The sequence below is a fragment of the Sus scrofa genome, chromosome 8, assembly GCF_054392235.1.
Source record: "Sus scrofa isolate SSC_HxYL_T2T_F1_AM1 chromosome 8, Sscrofa_HxYL_maternal_Yorkshire_Landrace_v2.0, whole genome shotgun sequence".
Lineage (NCBI taxonomy): Eukaryota > Metazoa > Chordata > Mammalia > Artiodactyla > Suidae > Sus > Sus scrofa.
This window is the reverse complement of record NC_139390.1, coordinates 90022756-90049898: the sequence shown is the minus strand read 5'-3', so window position 1 is coordinate 90049898 and position 27143 is coordinate 90022756. Positions and strand designations below refer to the sequence as shown.

The following is a 27143-nucleotide window of genomic DNA, read 5'->3' as shown; positions in this document are numbered from 1 at the left end:
CACATTTTTTCCCGAAGATTAGGTAATGAGCAGTTGTGATCATGACTCCAGCCTGAACCAACTTGAAAGACAGCCTCCTACTCAGAAACAATAAGATATTAAAAAAAAAAAATCTCCTGAAGGCATCTTGGTCCTTCCCAAGGACCAAGATGCCATTTTAAAACAATTAAAACAAACTCTGTGACTTTTTATGTGACAGATGAGATGTATTGTTTGCTACTATTAGCATTCTTTTCCTTTGTAGTGGGACAAAATCAAATTATGAGATATATATGTGTATGTATATAAAAATCTCTCTCTATAGACCATTCTTTGCACAAAGAGTTTAAACTTTGACTCGATAGTAAAAACATAACATATTATCACGTCCTTTCAAAAACAATCATTCTGGGAAAAGTATCTCAAAAGAAATGTAAAAATGAATTAAAAATTGATCCCCAAGCTTTTTAAGCTGCAAGTGTTCATTTTGATGATTGACTTCAGCCCTGTGCCAAATATGCCAATAACAAGTGACACATAGCTCAGAGACTATTCCTAAAAATTTTTGTTGGCGTTCTGGAAAAAAAATTTTAATATCTATACATCTTTTTTATTGTAATTGCTAGGAATACTTAGCAACCAAAATATCAATGTTACATATACATTTTTAATCAATGAATTGTAATCATGATAAAGTTTCTCACCATGTTGAATTTGTTCCCTTTGGTTCATATCTGGTTAGTCTGTTTCCTCATGGGTGTCTGTTTTCTCTTCTGAGAAAGCAGTCAGCCTTTCTGACTATGTCACTTAAAGGTCTCTGGGAGTTCCCTGGTGGCTCAGTGGGTTAAGGACTCAGCAGTTGTCACTGCTATGGTGTGGGTTCATCTCTGGCCTGGGTGGGAACTTCTGCCTGTTGTGGGTATGGCCGAAAATAAAACAGAAAGGTCTCTTTAGAAAGCAAGAGACATGCTTTGTAAGCATACTTTGTAAGCACAAAATCACTAGATGTCTTTCCAGTATTGACATTGAAGCCAAATGCCCTCTCAATCGCTGTCTTCTGATGCAGACCTCTGATGCCTGAGGAATGTAGGGCCACAGTCCACCCTGCCCAGACGCTGACGTCGGAGTGCTCCCGCCTCTGTCGGAATGGCTACTGTACCCCCACGGGCAAATGCTGCTGCAGCCCAGGATGGGAAGGGAACTTCTGTCGAATCGGTTAGTATTTCTGTTGTCCTTGAGAAAGATTAGACATAGGATAACCCCTAGGAGCTCAAGAATGTAACACCAGTTATTTCTTCTAGAATGATCTAGTATTCAAATTTGTAGCCATTTACAGTAATGCTTAGTCTGTTTCTGAACTTGGACATAAAATCTTTCCCCTCTTCCTGATGTAAACAATTCATTTATCTAAGTGAATCATAAACATAATTGAGTTCTTTCTCAAAATCAAAAATGAAAACAGCCCACCCAGATCATCGCTGTGGGCTCTCAGGCTTGGGTTTGAGACTGCACACCAGCCCATGACCTGGTGTTTGCAAAGCCCCCTTCCAAGTGCCAGCGTGTTCCAGACACTCCATAAATGCCCTCCCTAAATTTACTGCTTGCTTTCTTGCTGCAGTGCACTAAAAACAGGAGTTTTCAGTGGTTTTTTTTTTTTAATAGAAAAGGGGAAAATGCAGTTATCTAGAGGCATGTTATGATATTTTTAAATTCTTTTTGCCACTCCCTTATGAATCATCAACTAGGTGTGCAGCTGTTCAGTGAGGGCAAAGGAGATTTATTCCAGGGCTATTCCATCCTTTAACTTGAGACTTCCGGCAATTACTGCAATCCCGTTTAAATTCTATTGGGTGTGACATAAGAAAACTACATAAATTTAGATACCTAGAGTTGAAGACGTGCATATTGAAAGTACATTTTCAACAACCAGCATATACGTATTACTTACAAAAAGATTTGGATCTCTGCCATTTCAAATATTAAAGTATCTCTTGCCAATGAAAATTAAAGTCCTGTAATAATATTTAATGATATCCTTAATTCATAAAGCCCATCTTTCATTATTCTGAACATGTATTTATTTCCAAAAATTATAGCCATAACTTGTCTACTTTATATATTGTCTAACAAAAAGTAGACAACATTTAAAGTCATACAAACAGTATACATTTTAAGTTTAAATTGCTTCAACACTAATAATATTACATGATTGATACTGTAGTTACATGTCTAGGAAAGCACCATCATAATTAAAATTCAACAGAAATTAATTACAGTATTTAAAACAATGCTGGAGTTCCCCTTGTGGCTTGGAGGTTAAGAACCCAACTGACATAGTGTCCATTTCCATGAGGGTGCATGTTTGATCCCTAACCTATAGGTCACAGATACAGCTTGGATCTGGCATTGCTGTGGCTGTAGTGTAAGCCTGCAGCTGGAGCTTCAATTCGACCCCTGGCCTGAGAACTTCCATATGCCACAGGTGCAGCCGTAAAAAGAAAAAAAAAAAATGCTTACATTCTGTTGACCTAGTCTGTCTCCCTTTTCATTAGTTGGCCAAAAAATGAAAATCAGTGTTTAAATGCAGTAATATTCTAATTCCAGATGATATATCTTCCCTCTGCCTCCTTTGATGCCTGACAATATCTATTCTCTCTGCTTCTTTTATATAGTGTCCATTCTATTTTATTCCTTACTTATATTTTGCCTAATCTCTTAAGTCACCTCATCAGATAAGTATTTATTGAGTGCTTTCTAGTAGCAGTATGTTAAATTGAGGATAAGCAGATAATTTTGAATTTAGGTGGCATGATACATACCATAATAGACATTAATATGTGCTATAGATGAAAATAGACATTCTTCCAATTCATATGAAGTTATATTTCAATAAAGTACTTCAATCTTTCCACTAAATCAATTTAAATACTTTGGATATATAAGACAAACAAGGACCATTTTATAAAAGTAACATATTTGTGGTATTTTTGACTCAAGCAAGAACTTTATTCATATACTCACAAAGTTTACTCATCTCCCATAGATTTAAAAAACTATTTTAGTATATTTTCTTCCTCCTTGTTCTTTCTTTCCCATATATGAACCACAGACCCCTCGATTTTGAATAATGTGTAGGAAAAGGTTAAAATTAAAATAACCCTGTCCTCTAAAAGTATAAGGACATATATTCAAGGAATTTGAGTCTAAGTGGCTGCACACCCTAGATTCATCCTGTCAGTAAGATACAATTAAGTTATATACCCAATTTTATGTCTTCATCTCATTTTAGCTATAAATCTTCACATTCCCTACCTCTATTGTAGTGTTACACATTCTTTAATGAAAAGACGCTGTGCTGTAGAATAGCCCTGAAAAGGATCACTCAGAACATTTTTTGCTGGCCAACCGCCTGGACCCCCAAGAAGGGGCTTCATTCAGGGAGTGATCAGAGGTGAGGCATATGCCATGCACCCCTTGTGGCAGAGAAGGGGCAGAATCCAAGGGAATCCACGTGGTGGATCCTCCCTCCAACCAAAATCAAGAACTGACCATTTCCTAATGTTGCTCTGGTGATGCTGGAACACTGACTTTTCTCTCTGGCCACGCCCTACCCACCATGAGGTCCTGCTCTGGAGGGATGGAAACAGAGCTACCCAGAAGGCCCTCTGTTGGGGATGCCCTAGGGAAGCAGAGGTTTAAAAGAACTGACATCCTTATTTCAAATAGTTGTGCAAGGGATTGAGGTTGTTTCCCATGCTTTCTGCATCTCTGGTTGACCTGCTTCTCTAGAAATGCTTCCCATTGTCTGCTGTGTTCTGGACCCCAGAGAGCTGGAAGTCTGAAAACCTTCTTTCCTTGTGTATGTTGTCTTTTGGATCATGGTGGGACTGGCTTCCTCCTTCTTCCTCTCCCTTCGCTTACTCAGCAGCCTCATATTCAGTGATTCTGACTTACTGAATGGAGTGTGATTTTACTGCTCTTTTTCCTCCCAGCAAAATGTGAGCCAGCATGTCGCCATGGCGGTGTCTGTGTTAGACCCAACAAGTGCCTCTGTAAGAAAGGATATCTTGGTCCTCAATGTGAACAAGTGGATAGAAACCTCCGCAGAGTGACCAGGGCAGGTATTCTTGATCAGATCATTGACATGACATCTTATTTGCTGGATCTAACAAGTTACATTGTATAGTTTCTGGGACTGTTTGACTATTCTTTTCCAATGGGCATTTATTTTTTATCCCGTCATTAAAAAGAACGACTGTTATCCTGCTACACACTCCTGTGATTTCATTTTCTTTGATTAATTTGAAAGTCATTTCCCAAGTTGTACAGGTCCTGTGTGTGTATATTGGCACGTTTGTTCACATATGCACGTACACACACACACATACTCACAACCCCTATGCGTGTGGTTGCATAACAGATGGGTTTTTAAAATATACATTTCCTTGTGCAGAGTAATTTCCCCGGAAATTCCATTGTAAATTGATAACGGAATTTTTATGTCACCAGAAGATGTTATTTGACGTCCCAGGAATTTTCTGTCTGTAGTCACTAAAGTCAACTTCAATGGAGTTTTAAAACATTACTGTGCAATCTGATGAATTTAATTAAAAAGGCCATATTTTTATATTAAAGAATTATAATATGAGAGAATATTTCAGAACTCCCTGATGAATTTCTCAGTGGGCAACTTGATGTAAAATTGTAATCTTCATTCTTACCAATGTATTCAATTGCAGAATGTTACCCACTTGCCTTTTTTATTGGTGGAGCAATCTGGTTACTCTAGCTTAACTTCAAGATTGTTTTCAAGTGTTTTATAATTAAATCATAACAGCATATTCTAAAACCAGTCTTCCTAAAAAGTCTGCTTTTATTGTATAATTATTTAACAGTAGGCACTGGGTTTGTGTTACGTATTTATATTTTTTATTTTATTTTTATAATATAGACATCACCTAGATGAAACACCTTTACCCTGTCCTGTAAAATACTAAAGTTACCTTTTTCACCAACCTAATTGGAAAGAAGGGGAGTGAGAAAGCAAACAGTCTTTAATGTGCTGTGGATCTAATCTAGCAATGCATCCTTGTGCCAACATGTAATCATTAATGACGGATGAAAAAGCAAGAAAACAACCAATCTTTATAAAATTCCAGCATTAAACATTTGTAAAGTGCTTTTCACCATAGCAAGACTGTCAGAGTATCTGTGATTCAAATGTTTCAGGTTTCACACTGAATCGAACCTCACTGGAGAAGAGTTCACTCGTTTTTAACAAACCTTGGCTATGTAAGCTGTCACTTGTACAAATTTTTCATATGATCATTCTTGCCAGATATGACTTTTAATGTATACGTTCCTTTGGAACTCAATGAAAATCCTCTTTGGTTCATGTATGAATAAATTTTCTGTAAATGCTCTGTTCAGGTTTTTCAAGAAATGTCATGTTCTAACTTAAAACTGCAAAAAGTCTGGTAGATGTTTTTCTTCCTGGTTTTTGAGGCCAGTCTGCCACATTTGGACTATAACAAAATTATAAGGCCTCTTTGCACTACTGAAAAAACATCGGCTCATGACACGTGGGCACCCACTATAGGTTGTCGTTCTCTAAACATCTGTTCCTCCGGAATCTAAATAGTTGAGCGCAGGCCACATTATGCACACACACTGACTTCCCAAACGTGCTCCTTACCTTTGGGAATAGGAGCCTCAATTAAAAGGCTAAAATAAAATCTTGTAGCTAGTGTTTCTCTATTGTTTTAAAGCTTTTGCAATTGAAGCACAGTGAGAAACCACAATGTGGCAAGGTTGGTTAAGTACACTGCTCTTGTCTTCCATATATGATTACTTAAGTTTCAAGTGACCTCATGCCAAATGGAAATGGGTTGACAAATCTTGGTGCAGTGCTTAGTGAACAATAGCCTGCATTAAAAAGTGCATGCATAATTTTGCACAATTTAGATTCAATTGACAGTCTATTCAAAGAAGTCTCAGGATTAAATGAGCATGGAGACCAAATTGCCCTCTTACCCCAGAAAAGGGGTGGTCCCTTCTAGTCACACTAACACTTCATTGGCCCAACAGAGTGACAAATCTTGCAGTGAACCCTGCAGTAGCCTGCATCTGTAGGTTAATAGCGGTCTTTTGTTCCCGTTGCTTTCTCTTCATAGCCCTTTTACTGAATTCCATCACAGAAAGTTTTACAATTAAAAAAAAAAAATGTCCTGACAACCATTTTTGTAAATGGACCTTACCATCTAATCGTCTCTTATTCAACGTGGGTGACATTAACAAAATGTGAACTTCTTGTGAGGGAGCCAGCTGTCTAAATCTGTCAAATTGTGCAGTTTTATTACACATTCTCCTGTTCATAGTTTCACTGAAAACAATAAGGATACTGCTATATAATCAGCAAAATCTGAAAGACACAGCGTTTCTTCTTACATCTTTAATCTTTCCATCTTTCCCAAAAGAATCTTTCCAAAAGAAAAGGTGTTCTATTGCCATTTGTTCTTCTACTTAAAAATATCCATATTAAATTAACCAGACACAATTTTTTATACAATTCTTTCCCAAGTGAAAGAGTTTCAGACTACTTAGAAAAACATATGTACCCCAGGTATCATTGCCTTTCTTGTGTGAGTCACTAAAATAACAAGATCCAGAATATTAAACCCCAGCAAAGAAAGTCATTAGAGTCATTTCTTTCTATTCTTAGGAGAGAAGTAAATAGCAATGGCTAATTAATAGCTGCATATTCTAAACTCAGTACTCATTTCAAAAAAAATTTTTTTGACCTTTCTTTTCAAGCAGATTTTTAAAATATATGACTGGAGAATTATCTTAAATGATTTATACTGAGAGGCAAGTAGGAATTGGTTAAAAAGTATGAGCTAGGGAAATTTTGTTTTATCACATGAATGGCAACATCTACTGGGTTCAAAAAGCACACAATCAGAATGGAAGAAAAATGTCCTTGCTAAGAATGCTGATGTATGAGATAAAGTAAACAGAAAAATGTGGGTTATTACCCTTTGTCCATTCTAGAGCTTAAGTTTTGGGTGTCAATTTAATGTGAAATGCCGTTATGGTGGTTTATATAGAGTTGAGAAAAAAACTTTCTGCCACCACTTTTGTCAAACTCTTGTTCTCGTTAGTAGAACTTCATTTTTCTTGCCAATTATTTAAGGTAATAAGAAGAAAACTGAATTGGCACACCATAAAAGTGGAAAGAAAGGAAGACTTAAGAAACTTGAGTGATAGTAAAAAGTACTTCCATCCATACCTTTTCTTTTTGGAATTTTGTTTCAATGTGGCTGTTGTAAAAAATATCTTTTATTTTATCACAAAGAACACTCAGAAGTTTTCTAATTAATGGACTATTTCATACAATGTGGACATACAACCTAAATAGAAAACCATTCTCTTTTTCATTTACATACTTCAGAGCAGGTACTTCTTCACTACTTATTTCTTTGAAAATAATTACATGATAATGTACTAACAATTTTTAACATTTTTTGGATATTGTTTTTATCTCCAAATCATAAACTAAACAAACTACATGAGGTGTAGGAGCTATGGTTAGATGCTATATCTAGCATCTTTGAAGTAGGCTTTAAACTTTTATTAGTCTAACTTTGGGGGTTTGTAACACAAAAGAGGACCTAAACATACATTTTTAAGAGGAAAAATGAGGTATATCATAGGCATTTGATTAATAAATTAAAGTTTCTGAGTGTCTCTATAGAATATTATCCACGATAGTATTATCTATCTTTGTCTCTTTGTCTTTAATACTATCTCTTTTCTTCTCCCCTCCCCACTGACCCCATATCTCCTTCTTCCTCTTAACCTCTCTCCTCCTATATTTCCATTGGTTTGACTAAACAGATATGTCCTCAGTACACCCATAATAAAGATGTCTGGGGGCAGGCTGCTATTGATTTTGCTGGCTATGATCTTTTCTTTATTCTCTTGAAAAAGATCCCCTCCTAGTACCACAATTGCTCAAATTCTATATCATAAAGAACAGTAGACAAATGTGAACATACTAGACTGACTTATTTCAATCAGAAATAACAAAAACCATAAAAGACAACCAGCCTGGTTGTTCCAGTTCTGCTGGGGTTTCATCTTGGCTACAGCAAAGACTATCCCAGTCAAGAACACAAGCGAACAGCAGGGAAAATTAGTTGCCATCTCCTATTCAAGCAACAACCATCTCTACAGAGTCTATTTTAAAGACAATTATTCCAAATATCTGAGGGAAAAATAAGCAGTTTCTCAATGGAGATTTCAGAATATTTTTTCACCACTCCTGGGATGAGACTTGAACTTACAGAGAACTCATACCGAAGTTCCATGCCCAGAAAATGTACCTATTTCTTTATTACCCTTAGGAAGTTAGTGGGCCTGTTACTGTGACTACTGGCAATACCTTTAGAAAGCGCCTCTTTAGAATATCCTAAAGAAACATAGGTTTGTTCTCTTACCTTTCTTTCTCTTCATCACATCAACACAAATCAGTCTTGCCTCCAGTTATCAGTATGGTAGCAAAGAAGGTGGGAAACCTAAGAATAGAAGCATTTCCATTACTTCTCTCTCTACTACTCCTGAGTTTTGAAAACTACCTTAAAATAACTGATTAGGAGAGTACAGTGTCCTCATGAGAGCATGAAAAAATGTGCCATTTTCTTCTTGATCATTGTCGTTGTTTCCTAGTGGCTATGAAGGGATTTACTCATTTATCAGATTAGCTCTTTTCCTAAATTCTCCCTTAAATGTGAGCCCAAGATATGCCTATTATTTACCTTGCTTTCTTTTTTATAGGTCATCTCTAAGTTGGTTGAAAGAAGTAAAAAATAATGATCCCTTGTATTGACATAAAACTTCAGGCATAAAATTTGTCACTGCTTTTTTAAAGCCAGAATACACAGAGATATAAAAAAGAAAAGATATCAATTCAACATGAATTCTAAAGTTACACCTTATGTATGTCACAAAGTCAGACATCACATTTCAGTCAGCATGTTTTTTCACATATATAGATCATGTATTACCTAAAACCAAAATATGTGTATACATATACAAGCAAATTAAAACACATGTTTGGTGAGTTATCTCAACTGACTATAATCTTTCAAGTAAAAAAAAAAATTTTAGCACACAGGATAGAAAGAACAGAACATTAACAGCAACAGAAAAGTCATAATGGCTAAATAGAAAATAAGCTCTGTCTTCACAGTTAGAAACTAATTCTTGTACATTTCCCTTTGCACTTAAAAATAACTAGCCAAGAGTTTTCATTCACATAGAACAACATGGGATCAGATTGGTGCAGTCTATGCCCAAAAGATATGCTGGATATTTCTTTACCTTACATTCTTAAAACCAGAAACAATGACTTTCATAGAGTAAATTAAGAGTTTATGTATAGTAGAACCTAATCTATTAACACATTATTAATGCGTTCTCTTCATAATACTATTACTGAGAAATCAAATTGACAACCTTATAAGATATCAGGTATTTCCCATATATCATTATATTCATAGGACACTTTTTGGACATGCAATTTACCAAGAACAATGTAGTAACGAGATAAATGATACTGAGGTACCGTGGAATTTTTGGAGCTTGATTCCCTAGGACATGCTAAAGAAGACTATTTATTTAAAAGAAACCCCTCTAAAATGAAACAACAGCAAGTCATTATAATTAATAAGCATAAAATAAATCTGTAAAGAACACCCCTTATCTTTCCTGCCTTTATTCGTGAGTAATTTTGTCCAGTTTTAAAGAATGGTTAACTTCATCATTCTTCTAACACATTTTGGTTTTCCTAGTTGTTCGTTTTCCTTTCGATTGTTGACAATTAGGGTAATTTGTCCATAACTTTACTCACAGAAGATACTTTGCTGGAATTTCTGTTAATAAGAGGCAGAAGGCTGTGGGAACAATTAATGAAAGTGGGTACACATTTGAGGGAGCAGAGTTAATATATGTACTAGTTGGAATCTCTATAAGTGTTCTTCTGGAAAAGTAACATGCAAAGTCGCTGGCTCAGATAATCCTTCTAAATTTGAATTAATCTGATTTACTTAACCAAGTTACTATAATATTCAGGTCTCTTTGATTGGTCTTCTATTATTCAACCATCCATCCATCCATTAATTCAACAAATATTTATTGAAGTGCCCAGCGTGATTATGTGCTATGGAAAAGGCAAGGATGTTTACAATGGGGGATTGTGAGCCCAATGGATATGATGAACGTGTTTGAAGCAAAAGACAATAATCACATCCAACTAGCTCCAATTCAGCTCAATATCAAAATCCAGCAATACTAGTACAGATGGCCTAAAGTACATCTGTGTGTATCTGTATGTGTGCACACACCCATGTATATATATTTATCTATCTGTACAAACACGACATATGTATACACACTATCTATGTAATATATAATATATGTATAATGCATATAAATTCTAACAAGTGTATTTGTGTTATCTTTAAAATAGAACAATTGTATCTTGAAGTGATAAATGGAGAGAATTGGTTTTTATTGTTGATCTGTGGATTTACTGATTTTAGGTGAAAAGGATGTTTAAGTGTATAATTTCTTTTCTTAATTTAATATATTTATGTAAATGCATGCCTGAAATTTGGTTAGATTGGCTGTGTTTTGTGTCCTTTAACATGATCAAATGTATTAAACTTTATCTTATGACCCGATGTACATGTGCTATTTTAAAATTCTTTTTTTATTTTAGCATTTTAAAAAGTTCTTCCTAAGTATCTATACTGGCCATATAAACACTATTTTTAAATATTCTATACCCAAACTATGTGTTCAAAATATTCTTGCCTTTTGTCATTTTTCACATTCTAATTTTAAAATTTTACTCCCCCAAATATATGCCAATGTTAAGGCATAAGGCAGTTTCATCACATACAAATAGTAGGCAGCCATAAGATGTTATACTGGCTTCAATTTATTCTAGCTGCAAATGACTTAAATCTGATCCTTCCAAGTAAGAATTAATAAGTGAAGAATGTAAAAGAGCAATTAAGAGTAATGAGTGTCCAAATTGAAGGGAAGAAGCATGTGGAAAGAGAGAGACAAGAAAAAGGTGACTGCAGATACCTTATAACTTGGTTGATCTTGCCATTTTGCTTTCAGTTACCCCCATCAAGGTTATTTGTGTAAGGTCAGCCATGATATTTTGAACACGAATTTTAAATCTGCCAACATTCTTAAGAAGAGCAAAATGCTTTCATCTCTATCTTCTTTCTTCCTGAACAAACATATCTCTGACTCATTGAAAGGAGATGCTCTTTCTCTCTAAGAGGTGATTGTTGCCAAGAGTATAAAAAATGTTACAGGTGCTTATTCACAGACTGAATCCTAAACTCTAGAGAGGTTTTAAATTAGGGAAAGTGACACCATGAAAAGTGTCCCTTGGCTCACTTCTCAATGGTCCAGAAAGCACTAGAGGTCTCTCTCCCTCAAGGACAGCCCTTCCAGAATCTGTCCTAACAGCTTAGCCCTTAATCACAATCTGTTTCCTATGCATGCCTGGTCTCTCCATCCAGACTAAGTCTGCCTTCTACTTCTAGAATCCCTGACATACGTAGAGCAGCTCCTGCATATCTGCCATAAGGAAAATAATAATAATAAGTATATAGGAGTTCCCACTGTGGCTCAGCAGGCTAGGAACCCAACTAGTATCCATGTGGATGCGTGTCTGATCTCTGGCCTAGCTCAGTGGATTAAGGATCTGGCATTGCCACGAGCTGTGGTGTAGGTCACAGATACAGCTCCCATTCGACCCCTAGCCTGGGAACTTCCATATGCCACAGGTGCATCCCTAAAAAGTAAAAAATAATAATATGTATATGACAGCCTAGAGATGGAAATTTTTTTTTCCTGATAGTAGTAATCTCTCTGGGTACCTTCACTGTCCCTTGATTGGCTTCTCAGCTCTTCTGTCACCAATGCAATCAATCTCCCAAATTAAATTCCCTTTGAGGTAAACACTGGAAGTACTTTCTGTTTCCCTCTTTAAGATCCTAATTGATCATATATTAATGAGAGTGACAGACTCAGGCGAGAAGAGAGAGTGCAGGATGGCATTTACAAAGGGACAGGATGAGGTCTCCTTTAGGAGGTCGCCTTAAAAAACCATCACCTGGAATCCCAATGTGATCACAGCAAGATGTGGTCAGAGGGCTCTTACCTCCAAACCCGATACAGAACCCTTCAACTACTCAGGCAGCTGCCAATGGAAAAGGCCATTCCCACAGTTGTCACTAAGAATTTTCATAGCTCACATTTGTACTATTAAACCTGTCAGTCTCCAGTGAGTTCAGGAGTCTGACAGCTAATGTGAGAGCAAGTTCTATGAAGTTACTTTTTTACACTCATTTTTGTTTCAGAATTTTATAGACTAATGAAGTGTCTCCACTGAGTGTACAACATACAATAGCAGTCATGCTGATTATCTCCTCAGAAAAGAATACGTCTTGTTTTTTTTTCTATTTGGAGAACAGACCTAAAAAGGTCTCTCTGAAGATTAAATTCTACCATCAGTCAAAGAAACAAAAGCATCAAAGGGGGGAAAAAGGAATTTGAATGCAATATTTCTTCTGTATTTTCATAATTTACATTTTCTCTGATTAAAACAAACAATTTAAAAGGGGAAAGGAGGGGGCCAGGAGAGGGAGGGAGAAGCCTGGGTGGAACTTGACTATAAAACTCATTCCTCTTGGGACTATGCCCACATCAGAAACTACTTGAGCTCACTCTTGTAATTTAATAAGATGTCATCAGATCCCTCTGACATATTTATAGCCTTACAACTACTTGGTGCAAAATCCATGTGCTTCATGTAAAGCAAGTTAGATAATCACAGACACTCTGTTCTGTGATCGACAGCTACCCAAAGTCATGTGTGCCAGGTGCGCTGGCAGGAGCCCTGGGCTAGGGCTGCGAGATGTGGGCCCTGGGCTTGTTTCTCCAACTGCTGAGCAGGGTGATTCTGCGCTAGGCGCTCAGTGCACTGGAAACTCAGTTTCCCGATGTGTAAAACAAGAGGCTTAGGTTCCTTCCAGCTCTGACAGGTCTTGTTAGCTATCCTGAATCCCAGGATCTGTGGGAACTACAGATTAGAAATTGCACCTCTGGGATAAGAAGGAGTCCATTAACTGCTCTGTATCATTCATCTGTGATGGCAAAATAATTCGAAAAGACTCTTACTCATTTTTCTCCACTTGCCCAGCCTCCTCCCCTCCCACCCTGTGGTTCTTTGTTGCTTTCTTGAATGTGTCCCTCTGAACTTCCTTCTTCTGTTCCTCCCACCTCAGTCTGGTTCATTCTCAAATCTTTTGGTGTCTCTTGCAGTTCTCGCTTTAAATTTCTAAACCATTCTCTGATCTATGGCCATGATTTTCTCTGTGCTGAAGAAGCTCACTGTTTTGTTTGTTTGCTTGTTTTGTTTTTGTTTTCGTTTGCTTTCTAGGGCTGCACCCGAGGCATATGGAAGTTCCCAGGCTAGGGGTTGAATCAGGGCTACAGCTGCTGGCCTACACCACAGCCATAAGAATGCCAGATCCGAGCCTATGACCTACCCACAGCTTGTGGCAATGCTGGATCCTTAACCCAATGAGCGAGGCTGGGGATTCAACCTGCATCCTCATGGATATTACTGAAACCTACTGAGCCAAAATGGGAACTCTCTGAAGACTCTCACTGTAACAAGGAGGCTGCCCCTCTCTCCAGGATCCTTAATATCTAGTTTCCTAACTGTTAGAAACATAATTGTCTTTTCCATGAGCTGTGGTCCCAAGAGGGGTGCTACAGGCACCCCACCTGACTGACAGACACCACATTCTGGGGAGATTCAAAGGCATAAATGCTTGGCGGTAGACACCATCTAAAAGGCAGACAAGTCCTAATACAGACAGAAGCATAACCACATGTCCTGGGGTTGCCCTAACAAATTACCTCAGGCTGGGTGGCTTAAACAACAGAAATGTTTTGCGTCATAATTGTGGAGGCTGGAAGTCTCAAATCAGGGTATTGGCAGAATTGGTTTCTTCTGAGGGCTACGAGGGAAGGATCCGGTCCAGGCTCCTCTCCTTGGCTTGTAGACGGCATCTTCTCCTTGTGTCTTCACTTATTCTTCCTTTCATACACGGTTCTGTGTCCAGGTTTCCTCTTTTTATAAGAACACCAGTCACAGTGGATGAGGACTCACCCTAATTATCTCCTTTTAGCTCAATTACCTTTGTAAAGACTTTGTCTTTAAGTAAGAACACATGCTGAGGTACTGAGGGTTAGAACCCCAACACAGGCACTTTGAGGGGAGATACAATTCAACCCACAAACATCGTGCCCCGGAAATGACATCAGACACACTGAGGTCTCATTTTCAGTGTCTAAAGAAGGGTTTCTCAAACTTCAGTGTGCTCCCAGTCACCTGGGGACTTTGTCAAAATACAGAATCTAATTCAGTATGTTGGGGGTGGGGCTGCCTGAGATTCAGTGTCTCTGTGCAAATTCCCAAGTGATGCTAATGCTGGTTCCTGGGCCACAGTTTGAAGAGCAAAGATCTAAAGGACAGTTTATAGACTGTTCTCATTTCGAGGACAGGACAGTCATACTGGAAAAGACTATTGATGGGAACAGGGCTTTCTGTCACCAAAAAGGAAACAATGGTATGTCCTATATCTTCCTTCCAGGCTTGCATTCAGTTGAGTAGAATGCAGAACAGCACAGTAAATATTTGTACCTGGCAGTCACTTACCCTTATGATACTGGACCTGCTTGCTGTTGTTACTACAGCTGCAAGAGCATCATAATCACACAAACAAATACAATATTTTTACGTATGTTGCAGTTCCTCTATCTGTTCAAAATAAACTTCAACTGGGTTGTTAAAGCAATAGGCACCATAAAAAAATATATGTATGCAACAATAAACTGGATTTCTATCAAGAGAAGATATTTAAAAAGGAAAATATCACAACAAGCTGATAGAATTTTTCTTTTTCTTTTTTTTTTTTTCTTTTAGGGCTGCACCCATGGCATATGTTGGTTCCCAGGCTAGGGGTTGACTCGGAGTTGTAGCTGTTGGCTGGCACCATAGTCACAGCAATGCAAGATCCAAGCCGTGTCTACAACCTACACCACACCTCATGGCAACGCCAGATCTTTAACCCACTGAGCAATGTCAGGGATAGAACCTGTCTTCTAGTGGATGCTAGGCAGATTTGTTAACCACTGAACTACTACAGGAACTCCCACAATGAGCAAATAGATTTAACTGAAGATACAACCCTTTACAAAATAGAAAATGAGTTCTGTGTTGTGCTGAACTTTTAGAGATAAAGTTTTATATCTTTATCTTAAAACCAAGGTATAATCAGATTCCTCAGAATTGTAAACATATTTAGAATTATGTCCAAAATACCTTGGAAGCAAATTTCAGTGCTGTTTGCTAGAGAACAATACTTACTCTCTGATTCAAACATCTATGCAATGTGAGAACAGGGCTCTTCAATGGAATTTTCTGTGATGATGGAAATGTACTATATATGCACAGTCCAATATGGTAGCCATGAGCCCCATAGGCCATCAAGCACTTGAACTGTGGCTGGAGCAGCTGGAGGAACCGAATGTTTAATTTTACTTAATTTTAATTAAGTTTAAGTTGCCAATATAAAAATAAGGTGTCTGGAGTTCCCATTGTGGCTCAGCAGTAATGAACTCAACTAGTTTCCATGAGGATGAGGGTTTGATCCCTGGCCTCACTCAGTAGGTTAAGAATCTGGCGTTGCAGTGAGCTGTGGTGTAGGTCGCGGATGCAGCTTGGATCCTGTGTTGCTGTGGCTCTGGTGCAAGCTAACAGCTACAGCTCCGATTCAACCCTAGCCTGGGAACCTTCATATGCCATAGGTATGGCCCTGAAAAGACAAAAAATAAAATAAATAAATAAAAATAAGATATCTTTTTATATTGGCTACTTTTAAAACCAGAGCTAAAGGCAACTCAGAGAATTCAGTTAAAACATTCTGATGATGTGTTTGTGTGATTATCCCTTTCATTCACAATGAAATGTTTCACATTCCCTTCAACTTTGTTCTGTTTTGATCCTGTAGCTTATTCCACGTAGTAATTGTACATACTCTTTGCTCTAAAATATTTTACATTGGCCTTTGACCAAAACCAATAAAATGCTTAACTCTGGGTATCGTTTTATAGTAAAGTCACAATCTATTATGCATATGTACAGTGATCATGTGTAAGCTCATCTCTGAGTGTACACAGGTGAAGAAGTAGCATTAGATGCACAGAATTGTTGGTGGAGAGAAGGTGGATGGCTGACACTTGTCTTGTGTCAAACTGTCATCTGTATTAGAGAAAGTATAGTCAGAGGAACTAGGGGCGTAAAGTGCATGATGTGACTCAGTATTTAGTTCCAGAAAATTCTCCTGGAGGTGAAGAATTTCGGTGCAGTACGAAACAATATTTAGAGAGAGAAAACAAAATCCATTAGCCTGAGCCATAAGATTCAGCTCTAACAATTTCACTTCATGCAACCTGAAGCCACCATGATAGGTAAGCAATAAGGCACAGCCAGTGGGAATGCCAGAGGTCCAAAGAGAGCATACTGAAGACAGAGAACAAACATGGTTGCTAATGGAGAAAGGGAGGAGGGGGAAATTAGGAGACTGGGACTAACATACACACACCATTACATATAAAATACATAAACAACAAGGCCCTGCTGTGTAGCACAGGGAACTATACTCAATATCTTGTAAAACCTATAAGGGAAAAGAATCTGACAAAGAAAAGATATATATGTAATACATATAACTGAATCAACTTGCTGTACTTCTGAAACTAGCACAATGTAAATCAACTACAATTCAATTTTTTTAAAAAAATTAATAATAAAAAAAAAAACCCAAGAGACAATAAGAAAAAGCTCTCGCTCTAAGTGGAAGTGGACATAAAAGGCACAAGACAGTAGTGATTCAGCTAAATTAAATGGAAGTCAGGAGGCAGTAGTAATAATAGCTAACACACAGTGCTATGTGCCAGGCACCTATTCTAAGAACCATCAAAAACTGTGAAGAGGCTGAGATTCCACACTACTTAGTGAAGCAGACAGGTTAGCCGGCCACAATTTCATGGATGCTGGCAGAAGACACCAGATGCCTGGGTCAGAGACAAAGGACTGCTTACTACTCACAGCAATGCCATGATCAGTAGCTGGTTCTCTGAGCCCCAGATCCCATAGGGTGATGCAAAAAAGGCCAAATCATACTCGCACATGTAGTGGGTTGAGTTTCAGAAGAGGAAGTTTGAGCTTAGGGTGACCATATATTTTATAATAGACAGTAGGCAAACCCACCTGATCTTTGCATTAGAGACACAAGCTACAACTATTTTTCCAAGGCTGTCTGCTATGCAAGCACCCCTGATAAGACAGTTTAGAACAAAGGGATTCGGTGCTTCTGCTTGCCAGTCTTGCAGAGACACAAAAGGCCTACAGGCAACTGTCACCCAATGAGTACTTTATGTATGTTAACTCATTAACCTTCTCAACAACTGTGTGAGGGAGGTACTTTTATGCCATTTTGCAAATGAAATGGAAGCCCACAGAGTTCCCACAACTATTAAGCGGTACAGTGAGGATTTGAACCCAACCATCTGGCTCTGGAGCAGCAGTGTCCAACACAAACATTAGGTGAACCACATGCATCGCTCAGTTTTCTAGCAGCCCACATTTGAAAAGTAAAAAGAAACAGGTGAAACTAATTTTCATAGTACATTTTCAATAACTCCAGGTACCCAGAATATGATCATTTCAATGTGTAATCAATATATAAATTATTCAGGAAATATCATACATTCTTTTTTATACTGAATCTTTGAACACCAGTGTGTATGCTACACTTGTAACTTCATTCAGACATAAAATTTTTTTAAACCATTTTTAAATTAAAGTATGGTTAATTTACCATGTTGTGTTGGTTTCAGGTATAGAGCGAAGTTATTCAGTGATTCTACATTGTATGTATATTTTTCGGATTCTTTTTCATAATTTTCCATTATGGTTCATTACAGGATATTGAATACGGCTCCCTACACTATACAGTAGGTTCTTGCTGTCTATCTATTTTATATACAGTAGTGTGTATCTGTTAATCCCAAACTCCTCATTTATCTGAGACACAAAATTTTATCAAAAATACTTGATAGTTGAAAAAGTAGATTCATGTACCTAAGCTGTTCCAAACATACTTAAAAGCTTTTCAGTAACACAACCAAGTGGCAGATTTTAAAGGTAAACTAATTAGAATTAAGCAAATTAAACACTTGTGTCTTCAGTCACAGCAGCCACATTTCAAATGCTCAATAATCATCCTTAGCAATGGCTCCTGTGCTGGACAGAATAATTTTAGAGCCCGTGCAATGACCTCTCTGCTTTCCTGCCTCACAAAGAAAGCACATCAAAAATGCACCAAATTTTAATGTAATTCTCTGTTCTTCTATTCTAATTGTTTAAAGGGACTACAGTTGGTTGCTCTATTAGGCCTGCCCTGGAGGGTTGTTGATAGAGGGAAGGAGAAGCTGTGTGACCGTAAATGTATTTCCCAACCTCCCCAGACCCCAATTTCTTCATCTTTAAAGTAGGGCAATAATTGTACCTCTGAGGATTAAATGAAGCCATTCATGTAAAAGGCTTAGCACAATGCTTGGCACATAGTTCATGCTAAATAAATGTCAGTCATTATGTGATAACTGGACTAAACTTAATACAAGAGTCCCACCCCCCAAAAAAGTTTAATTCTACACCATTTCAAGATGCCCATTTGGTTCCTGGAGAGTGGGTGGGGGCCATCTATGCTCACTTAGCTGTGCAACCCAAGGTCACCCCCTAGTGCCCAAAACCTTGAACAGCGGGCATCACCAAACCTCTAAAAGGCTGTTCATTTCTTCAACTTCAGATCCTGTGCCTGACCCAGATTGCCAACTTTCAGCCCTATTAAGTAGTACCCTGTCTTTTAGGCCAGTGCTTCTTAAACCTGAATGTCCTTTCTTACCACTTACCTGAGGAACCTTGGGTACATCAATTTTGATACCCTAAGTATGAAGTGGAGCCTGCGAGCCTGCATTTCTAATTAGGTCCCAGGTCATTCCATGTTGCTGCCCACAGACCCCCCTTTGAGTAGCAACATTCCAACTCCTTCAAAGGTAACTTCCAAATTGTTAGAATAAGGAATTACAGGATTCAGCTAAATGCTGTCTTCTTTTGTGGACATGAGCAAGAGGAAAAGCCCTAAATAGATACTGAAGCTGAAATACACCTGAATTTGAAGGATAGCCGAAAAGCGAGCAACAGCATTCTTCTAGGAAGAGTGACTCAGCCTAAAAAAAAAAAGTGACTCAGCCAGAGAGTATGTGGTAGATGGGCCGATAAGTCCATTCTTATATCTGTTTGACCTCAGAATGTAACTCAAGGGCATGTGCTATTCCAACTAGACAACTATAAATTGATGACTATGTAAATTAATCTGTGTTCGTAAGTCGAGGCCCAAGATAAACTGGGACTGGAAAATGACATGGAGATGGAGTTGCTGGGCCAACAGTGAAAACTGAGTCAGAATCTCAGCAGTCCCTGCCCAGTGGTCTTTCCAATGTCACATTCAACAGACACTGGAGGACTAATATTTGGAAGAACTCATCCTCCACACACATTTCATGTTTGAGGAAATGGACATACGGATAATTGCCACATTTTTCAAACGTCAGATGAAAGGAGGTACTGAAAGTGCTTTGAAAATGGTGTTTCATGGATGGAAATACCATTCGTTAGCAGTCTAACAACCCAAACTGGCCCAGGCTCTCTGGGGCATAATAGACCATATTGGTTGTTTCTGGTCAAGGGAAAAGAAGAAGGAGAACTTGGAGTTCACTGCAATTTGTCTATTCTTTTTTTTAAAAAAAAAAAAAACTGATTAAAATTACAATGACTTAATCACTCTGAATTTCTAGGTATTTGGGTTGCCTCCCACAACGTGACAACCAAGTTCATGATAATATTTATTTTCATTTTGTTTTCAAACATTTATTTCTGATGATGAGTTTAATACACGACAATGCAATCATGCTTTGTTGGTAAGTTTGCTCGTTATCTATCTGCACTCACCATGTTACCAACTTTGGTAAAAACAAAGTCCATGGGGTTTTTCAAAGGCATGCTGAATATCAAACACAGAGACCCTGGAAGGTCTGTGCATTTATCTCATAAAGCATTGTGATATCATCCTAAATGGGAACTCACATTTTTTACCTACTTTCTACCCCATCCCTCCATGGATATATGTGAACACTGGCCTCTGTACTCCCTTGTTTCACTGCGCAGAAGGACTTGCTTTGTCTCTTAGAAGTCTGTTTTAAAACAATATTTAACCTCTGCTTGGTTTTTTTGTTTGTTTTTTCTTTTATTTTTGGCCGCACCTGGGGCACATGAAAACTCCCTGGCCCCAGATCGAACCTGTACCACAGCAGCAACCTGAGTGACTGCAGTGACAACACTGGATCCTTAATCCACAGAGGCACAAGGGAACTCTATACCTCTGCTTGTTTTGCTTTAGGAGACCACGGTAAAGTGCTTCCCGAATTGATTCCCCTACGATAGATTTCAAAAAAAGATTCATATCCATGTACTACACTAAACACAAATGTAAAGAGATATCGACTTAAAAGGGAAGTTTGAGTACCAGAGTTTGAGAAACAACAAAACCAAAATAAACCCAGCCCTACATTTCTATGAGAGAATTCTCATTAATTTCTATAATTAATGAATCATAATTTCTATAATCAAAGAATGAAGATGAAGGGGTGGGAGAGGGTTCCTTCCTATACACTTTCTTTTCATTTACACACTAAAGCCTGACATTAGGACCAGGAAGTCCTGACTCATCAGGGATATAGTATTAAGAACACTTACAACAATCCACCAATCCATTGATAAATAATTGTTGAAGACTAGCCAGGCCCTATTGGGAACACAGGCAGAGCTCAGGACGTCTGTATGTTTCGAATGAGAACTAAACAGCATTGGAGGAATGTCTGCTTAAAAGGAAGAAGAGGGTAGGGGAGACTTCTTCCTGCTGCTAGGTAGTCATGGCTCCATCCTTTAGAAAGTGGGGTGGTGGGGGAGCTGTCAAAGGGGGAAGACCATTTTGCAAAGGATGTGTTTTAGTTTCCATGGAAGAATTGAGTTGAGGCATCCATTTATCCTGACATTTGGGCATTCATTCAACAGTCAGCTAAACAATGAATGCACACCCGCTTTGGGGCAGTGGTATAGGATTTATAAAGAGGGTGCCAGTCTCTGGAATGAAGGAGATGTGGGCCATGGCAGGATAAAGAGAAAGTGGTGATTGGGTTGTAGATGTCCTGTCTCTTGATGTCACTTGATTTTGGTTTCCAGTGAACGTGGAAGCCTATTATTTGCATTAATGCTTATGCATTAAGGGAGTTGTGGCCTGTGAAGGGACAGCTTTGGAACCAAGGCAGCTGGAATAATAGGTATGGACTAAGGTTAGCTAGGAGCTTTAAGTCACCCAAGGACTTTCTAATACGCTTTAACTAAAACCCAAACCCCTATCAGTGTCTCTAAGGCCTTGCAAAGCTGTCTCCTGCCTACATCTCCACCCTCATTCTTCCCTTTACTTCCAATATTCCAGTCAGGCTGGCTTCCATGACCGTGACTAGTCCTTTCCCCCCTTCAGGTCTTGGCTTCTTTCTTTTGTCTGGGATGCCCATTTCCAAACTCTTCACATCTTCCTCCTGAGATGGGATTTCTGCGGTCTCCCTGTTTAAAGTAGCCCTAGATCCTAGATCTCTATGCCATCGACCTGTTCATTCCTTTCTTAACTGTTCTATTGATCAATGACTGTGTAACGAGTCACTCCAAAACTTAGTGGTTTAAAGCAAGAGCAATCATTTGATTATATCTCGAAGTTTCTTTAGGACAGGAATTGAGGAAAGGCTTGGCTGGGTGACATCTGCTCAGAGGCTCTCCTGCAATAGCAGTCAGGAGGTGACTGGAGCTGTCACAGCAGGCCTGGCTAGGCAGCAGCCCCCTTCATGTAGTCTCATGGTCTCTCCAGGTAGATTAGTTTTAGCTTGGTGGCCTCAGGGTAGTCCAACTGCTTATGTGATGGCTGGAAATCAAAATCAAGGGACACTGAGAGATAGTACATCCACAACAACCCCAGTTCCCAGTTTCTGCTTACACTGCCACGGCCCTTTATCTCAGAGATCTGCACCCTTATCTCTGCAAGGTTTCCTGGGTGACCCAGCCATCTGGTCCTGAACACTCTCGACCCTGCGTGCTATTTTTTATCTTCATATTTATTTCCCCTACAAGAGGCTTCATTTTCATATTTTCCCATAGATCTTACCACTGAGTATATACTTGTTGAATGGATGCTTTGCTAGAACAATGCAAACCTGTGAAAGAAGCACTAAGTGTTGGACTCAGTAACCAAATCTGCACATTTAGTCAACTGTAATCTGCCACCTGGTTCCTTCACTAGATCTCCTGATGGGTTCTTCTGGGCAAAGTCCTTTGTGCCCAGGGCCTTTGATAAATTTGTCCTGATTTCTTTCTTTTCTTTTCTCTTTCTTTTTTTTTTTTTTTCTTTTTTTCTTTTTAGGGCCACACCTGCAGCACATGGAAGTTCCCAGGATAGGGGTAGAATCGGAGCTGTAGCTGCCGGCCGCAGCCACAGTAATGCCGGATCCAAGCCACGTCTGTGACCTGTACCACAGCTCATGGCAATGCTGGATCCTTAATGCACTGAGCAAGGCCAGGGATTGAACCCACATCCTCATGGATACTAGTCAGATTCGTTACTGCTGAGCCACAATGGGAAGTCCCTGACCTGATTTCTGAAGTTTGTGGAGTCTGGTTTTTTAAACAGCATTTGAAATTCTAAAGACACTTCCAGGCTTTCAGCTCTGTGAGCAAAGAAGGGAGGTGGAGGGGGGCGGATGAATTGGGGCAGGGAGGACCGGGTGGTCCACTGGGTCTTATCATAACTGTTTAGTTTCATTTACATTTTTCTCGGGGTTGCTCAGGTCCGGGGCAGTGTTATTTGATGTTGAACACCTGCCTCCACACAGGGAGAGCAGCGGCTAGCCCTGCCAAGAGAAGCCTTGACAGTCCTGCTCCATAGAATTGTTCGCCGGAGCTAAAAGGTAGACACCCAGGTGCTCCCGCCTGGTTCATGAGATTCTGGCCCAAAAGGAATCACCACATGGATGATTTCAGAAAAACAAGAGTCTCTCCTTGGGCTTTTGCTTCCTGTGACAAAAGCAAGCTTATTTGTGTGCTGAAGCCATTTCAATCTGTTCGCTGGCCATTTTTATAGGTCCCAGTCCACTCTTTGATGAGACATGCATGAGAGATGAGTAAAACTCTATACCATATTGTGCTAGGCTGATTCTCCAGAAGTCCTTGGTCTTTATTCAGTCAGAGCTGGATTCAAATGGAAAGTTAGGCATGACTCAGAGAGCTTTCTGTCCTGTGAATCCAGGATAATTCACAGGTTACTGAATAATGACAAACATACATAGAGAGCTCGACAGTGGCCCTTCTCAATATTTCCTGTCCATACTAATTATCTGGACATCTTATCAAATGCAGATCCAAAAACAATAGGTCCGGAGTGAGGCCAGAGACTCTGCATTTCTAAAAAGCTTCTGTGTGATGTCAACACCCTGGTCCAGAACCATGAGTAGTATAGTAAAAGTCTAATATAGACTCCAGATTCTACAGCCCATGCCCTTAGCACAGTGGTTCCCAAAGCATGGTCTCCAGACCAGCAGCATCCAGCATCAACTGGGAACTCATGAATAATGCAAATTTTCAGTTTTAGACCTACTGGATCAGAAATTTCTGCAGTCGTGCTCAGTGCTCGATGTCTTCATGGGCCCTCCAGGAAATTCTGATGCATCCTGAAGTTTGAGAAGGAAAGCATTCTCAAGATTGACTCTGGGGAGCTAAAGGATTTCAACTACTGTCTTCAAACTTCAATCTAATAAGCAGCAACTTAAGGATCAAGGAGTTTGATATATTTGCCACAAATCTAGAGTTTACAGTTTATATTCACTTCAAAAATGTTTCACTCTCATCGAGTTGCAACTACCATATAAAAATCTTCAGCATTTTTTCATACTTCAAAAGATTAATCCTTTCAACATTCACTGAAATATCTTCTGGTTTGGAGTTCCCATTGTGGCTCAGCAGGTTAAGAACCCGACATTTTGTCCTTGAGGATGCTGGTTTGATCCCTGGCCTCACTCAGTGGATTAAGGGTCTGGCATTGCTGTGAACTGTGGCATAGGTCACAGATGTGGCTCAGATCCATTGTTGCCATGGCTGTGGTGCAGGCCAGCAGCTGCAGCTCTGATTTGACCCCTAGCCTGGGAACTTCCATATGCCACAGGTGCAGCCATAAAAAGGAAAAAAAAGAAAAAAAGAAAAAGGAAAGATCTTATGGTTCAATAAGATAATTTCTAGCCAAGTTCAAAATCCTGAAAGCCAGGCTCTTAATACCCTGGTATGGACACCAGGCCAAGGAGCATCAGAGTTTCTGAAGTCTAGACACATCTTTGAACATTTCCAGTGGCCTTTCAGTTACCCCTGAAGGGAGGTGGCTGGATAACTCAGAGATACCTCAGCCTGGAAAAGGGTGGACTCAAGTGTCATTTCTTCTATTCAAATGGAACACCTCCTAAAATGATTGGCGGCATCAATAGGCTAGTAAGAAGGAGAATACCTTCCCAGCATGGGCTGGAAAAACACCTCTGACCTCAGACCTTGAGGCAAAATTTCCAGGGCTGCCAGGACTCTGTTAACTGTCTATCACCTCTGAAAGGGCAAGAGGGTAAGTTTCTCCCCAGGTTACCAGAGAAGGTAGAATCTGGAGCCTGTCCAGGCCACATTACACTGCCCGGGATGCCTGTGAACCAGGCCTAGAGCCTTCATTACCTACTCTGGTTTCAACTTTCACAACTGGGACCACTTTGCAATTTCAGTTTTAAGAGTAATCTTGGGGAGAAATACATAAACCCCTGACTAAGACCTTCTCAACTATAACTATGCTAGTACAAAACTGTTCAGCAATTGAATAACGCTGACTAATAATACGTGAGCCTCCTATAGCCCTTTTCATCTGAACACCTCAGAGCACTAACCATATGGCTTTGCTAATCCTTAAAACAACTTCTGAGAAGTAGATGGGAAATATTACTATCTTTAATTTTCAGGCGGGAAAAAAGAGAGCATCACTGAATTACTCAGGTCTCACTCTGAGCACATAACTGGGCTGAGAGATTTGGGGTATTGAGGAGCTCGAGAAGGAAGATAGAATATGGTAATCCAAGAGAAAGCAACTTTGGTTGTCATCCAAAGCAACATTAATCACAGAACCAATAGAATTACTAAGAAACAGAAAGGGGGGGTGGTTGGCTTTGGGAATTTTTGCTGTCATTGTTTTGTTTTAGAATACATACTTTTATATCTCCATGCTTTGCTTGAGTCTTTCTTCGGGTCAGTGTCAGTTTGGGGGGATAGGGTTGAAGGGAGGTCATTGCTTTATCTCTCCACATTGCTCAAGTTCACCTTCTGAAGTTTCGGCCAAAGGTCAGTGGCTAAGCTTCCGCTTAAGATGCTGATCCTTAGCTTCCTGATTGTTCCCTTGACTCCCAACTTCTTTTCCCCAATACTGTTTCTGTAACCCACATTTTATTTATGCAACAATTGCAAAATTTTCCCTGAGGGGTCTTTGAGGATATTATCAAAAATACCTCAGATTTCCTGAACTGATAAGTGGAATATTTAAAACTTTTTAGAATGGTACGATTGCCTTTCTCTCTTTCTCTCTTTTTCTCGCTTTCTTTATTCCTTTCTTTCTCTTTCTTTTTTCTTTCTTCCTCTCTTCCTTTTTTCCTATTTTAAAATGTCAAAGGCTTCCTGACATGCTTTGGCCATGGAAATGGAACATATTTTCTCATTAGGTTAATTAATGGCTCTGCTTGGGTGGCATAATTTGGTGTAAGTTTCCTTTTAGAATTCTGTCATAACTAAAAAGGATCTTATTTTTGTTATGTTTTGTGGTGTCTTTAAATTTTTATGACTTCTACTTTGTTTAGTCTGTGTGTAATCCTTCTTTTGAAACCTAATGTCCTAGAAAATTTACAGTTTTCTCTCAAAACTGGCACTTTTTACATTTTTATGGTGATTCCTGTTTCTTTGGTTCTCCACTAGAACTTCATTTAAGTCCTTAAGGTGTAATTCGCAGCTCAGGGAATTTATGATTACATCGTCAAAGTAAACTCCCCAAGTGCAATATATTAAACCTGACAAGATGCTGTTCATTAATCTTTGAAATACAGCCAGGTGTGATGTCGTGAAGTGAGCCTTCCAGCTCAGAACAGCTGAAGAGATCTGAGCTGCCCCCCGCTGGGAGGATTCCTTCCTCCTCTCTGCCAAGGCTGCCTGGGTGGGGACCGAGAGGGCCAAATGTCTTTCCTTTGCCAGCTGCGGTGTTCCTTGTCTCTGCTGGTGTTCCTACAGCTCTGCAGCTTCTCACCTTCTCATGCATTTGTTCATTCAATACATATTTATTAAGAGCATGCTTTGGGTCAGGCACCAGCTGGACCTGGAAAGCCTGTAGTAACCAAAACAGAAACAATCCCTCGCTTCATGGAGCTTATAGTTTGAGGATCTAGCCATAGGTGAGGGCCTCAAGACTCCTTTACTCAATGCCACACAGTCATGTGGAACAAACTACAGTGCCTGAAGGGGCAGCATTTTTTTCTGAGTTCCAGGTGTAACTTCGATGCTAAGTAATCTCATTATCTGTAAGTGAGAATGCAGTCCAGCCTGATGAGTGGTGTAACAGAGGTTTGCAAATGACACTGTCAAAGAGGAACACCAAAGCCACCCTGGGGGCAAGCAGTGCTTGGTCAGAAAAGCAGAGTCTAGGTAGATATAAAGAGACGTGCTTGCAGAGGGGAGAAGGGGTTAGTGGGGGCAGGGGGTGGGCAAGGGATGGAAT

At 39.3% G+C, this 27143-nt stretch overlaps 2 protein-coding genes across 8 annotated transcripts in view; one reads left to right on the top strand and one right to left on the bottom strand.

Annotated features, from left to right (window-relative positions):
* HHIP (hedgehog interacting protein) overlaps positions 1–10721 on the top strand; it is a 94608-nt gene extending 83887 nt beyond the window's left edge. Inside the window, exons 12-14 of one of the 3 annotated variants that reach the window (XM_021100665.2) lie at positions 1046–1194; positions 3972–4096; positions 4931–10721. In XM_021100665.2, the coding sequence (XP_020956324.1) occupies positions 1046–1194; positions 3972–4096; positions 4931–4945 (289 nt within the window). In that variant the 3' untranslated portion in view covers positions 4946–10721. Of the gene's footprint in view, positions 1–1045; positions 1195–3971 lie in introns of all 3 variants that reach the window. The other 2 variants (XM_021100664.2, XM_003129171.7) reach the window with 2 other exon arrangements.
* ANAPC10 (anaphase promoting complex subunit 10) overlaps positions 1–27143 on the bottom strand; it is a 248185-nt gene that overhangs the window by 11067 nt on the left and 209975 nt on the right. For 2 of the 5 annotated variants that reach the window (XR_014811848.1, XR_014811852.1), the window contains one exon: positions 8478–8555. The exons of 2 other annotated variants lie outside the window; for them this stretch is intronic. The gene's annotated coding sequence lies outside the window, so the exon portion shown is untranslated. Of the gene's footprint in view, positions 1–4266; positions 8556–27143 lie in introns of those variants that run through there. One more of the 5 variants, XR_014811847.1, reaches the window with a different exon arrangement.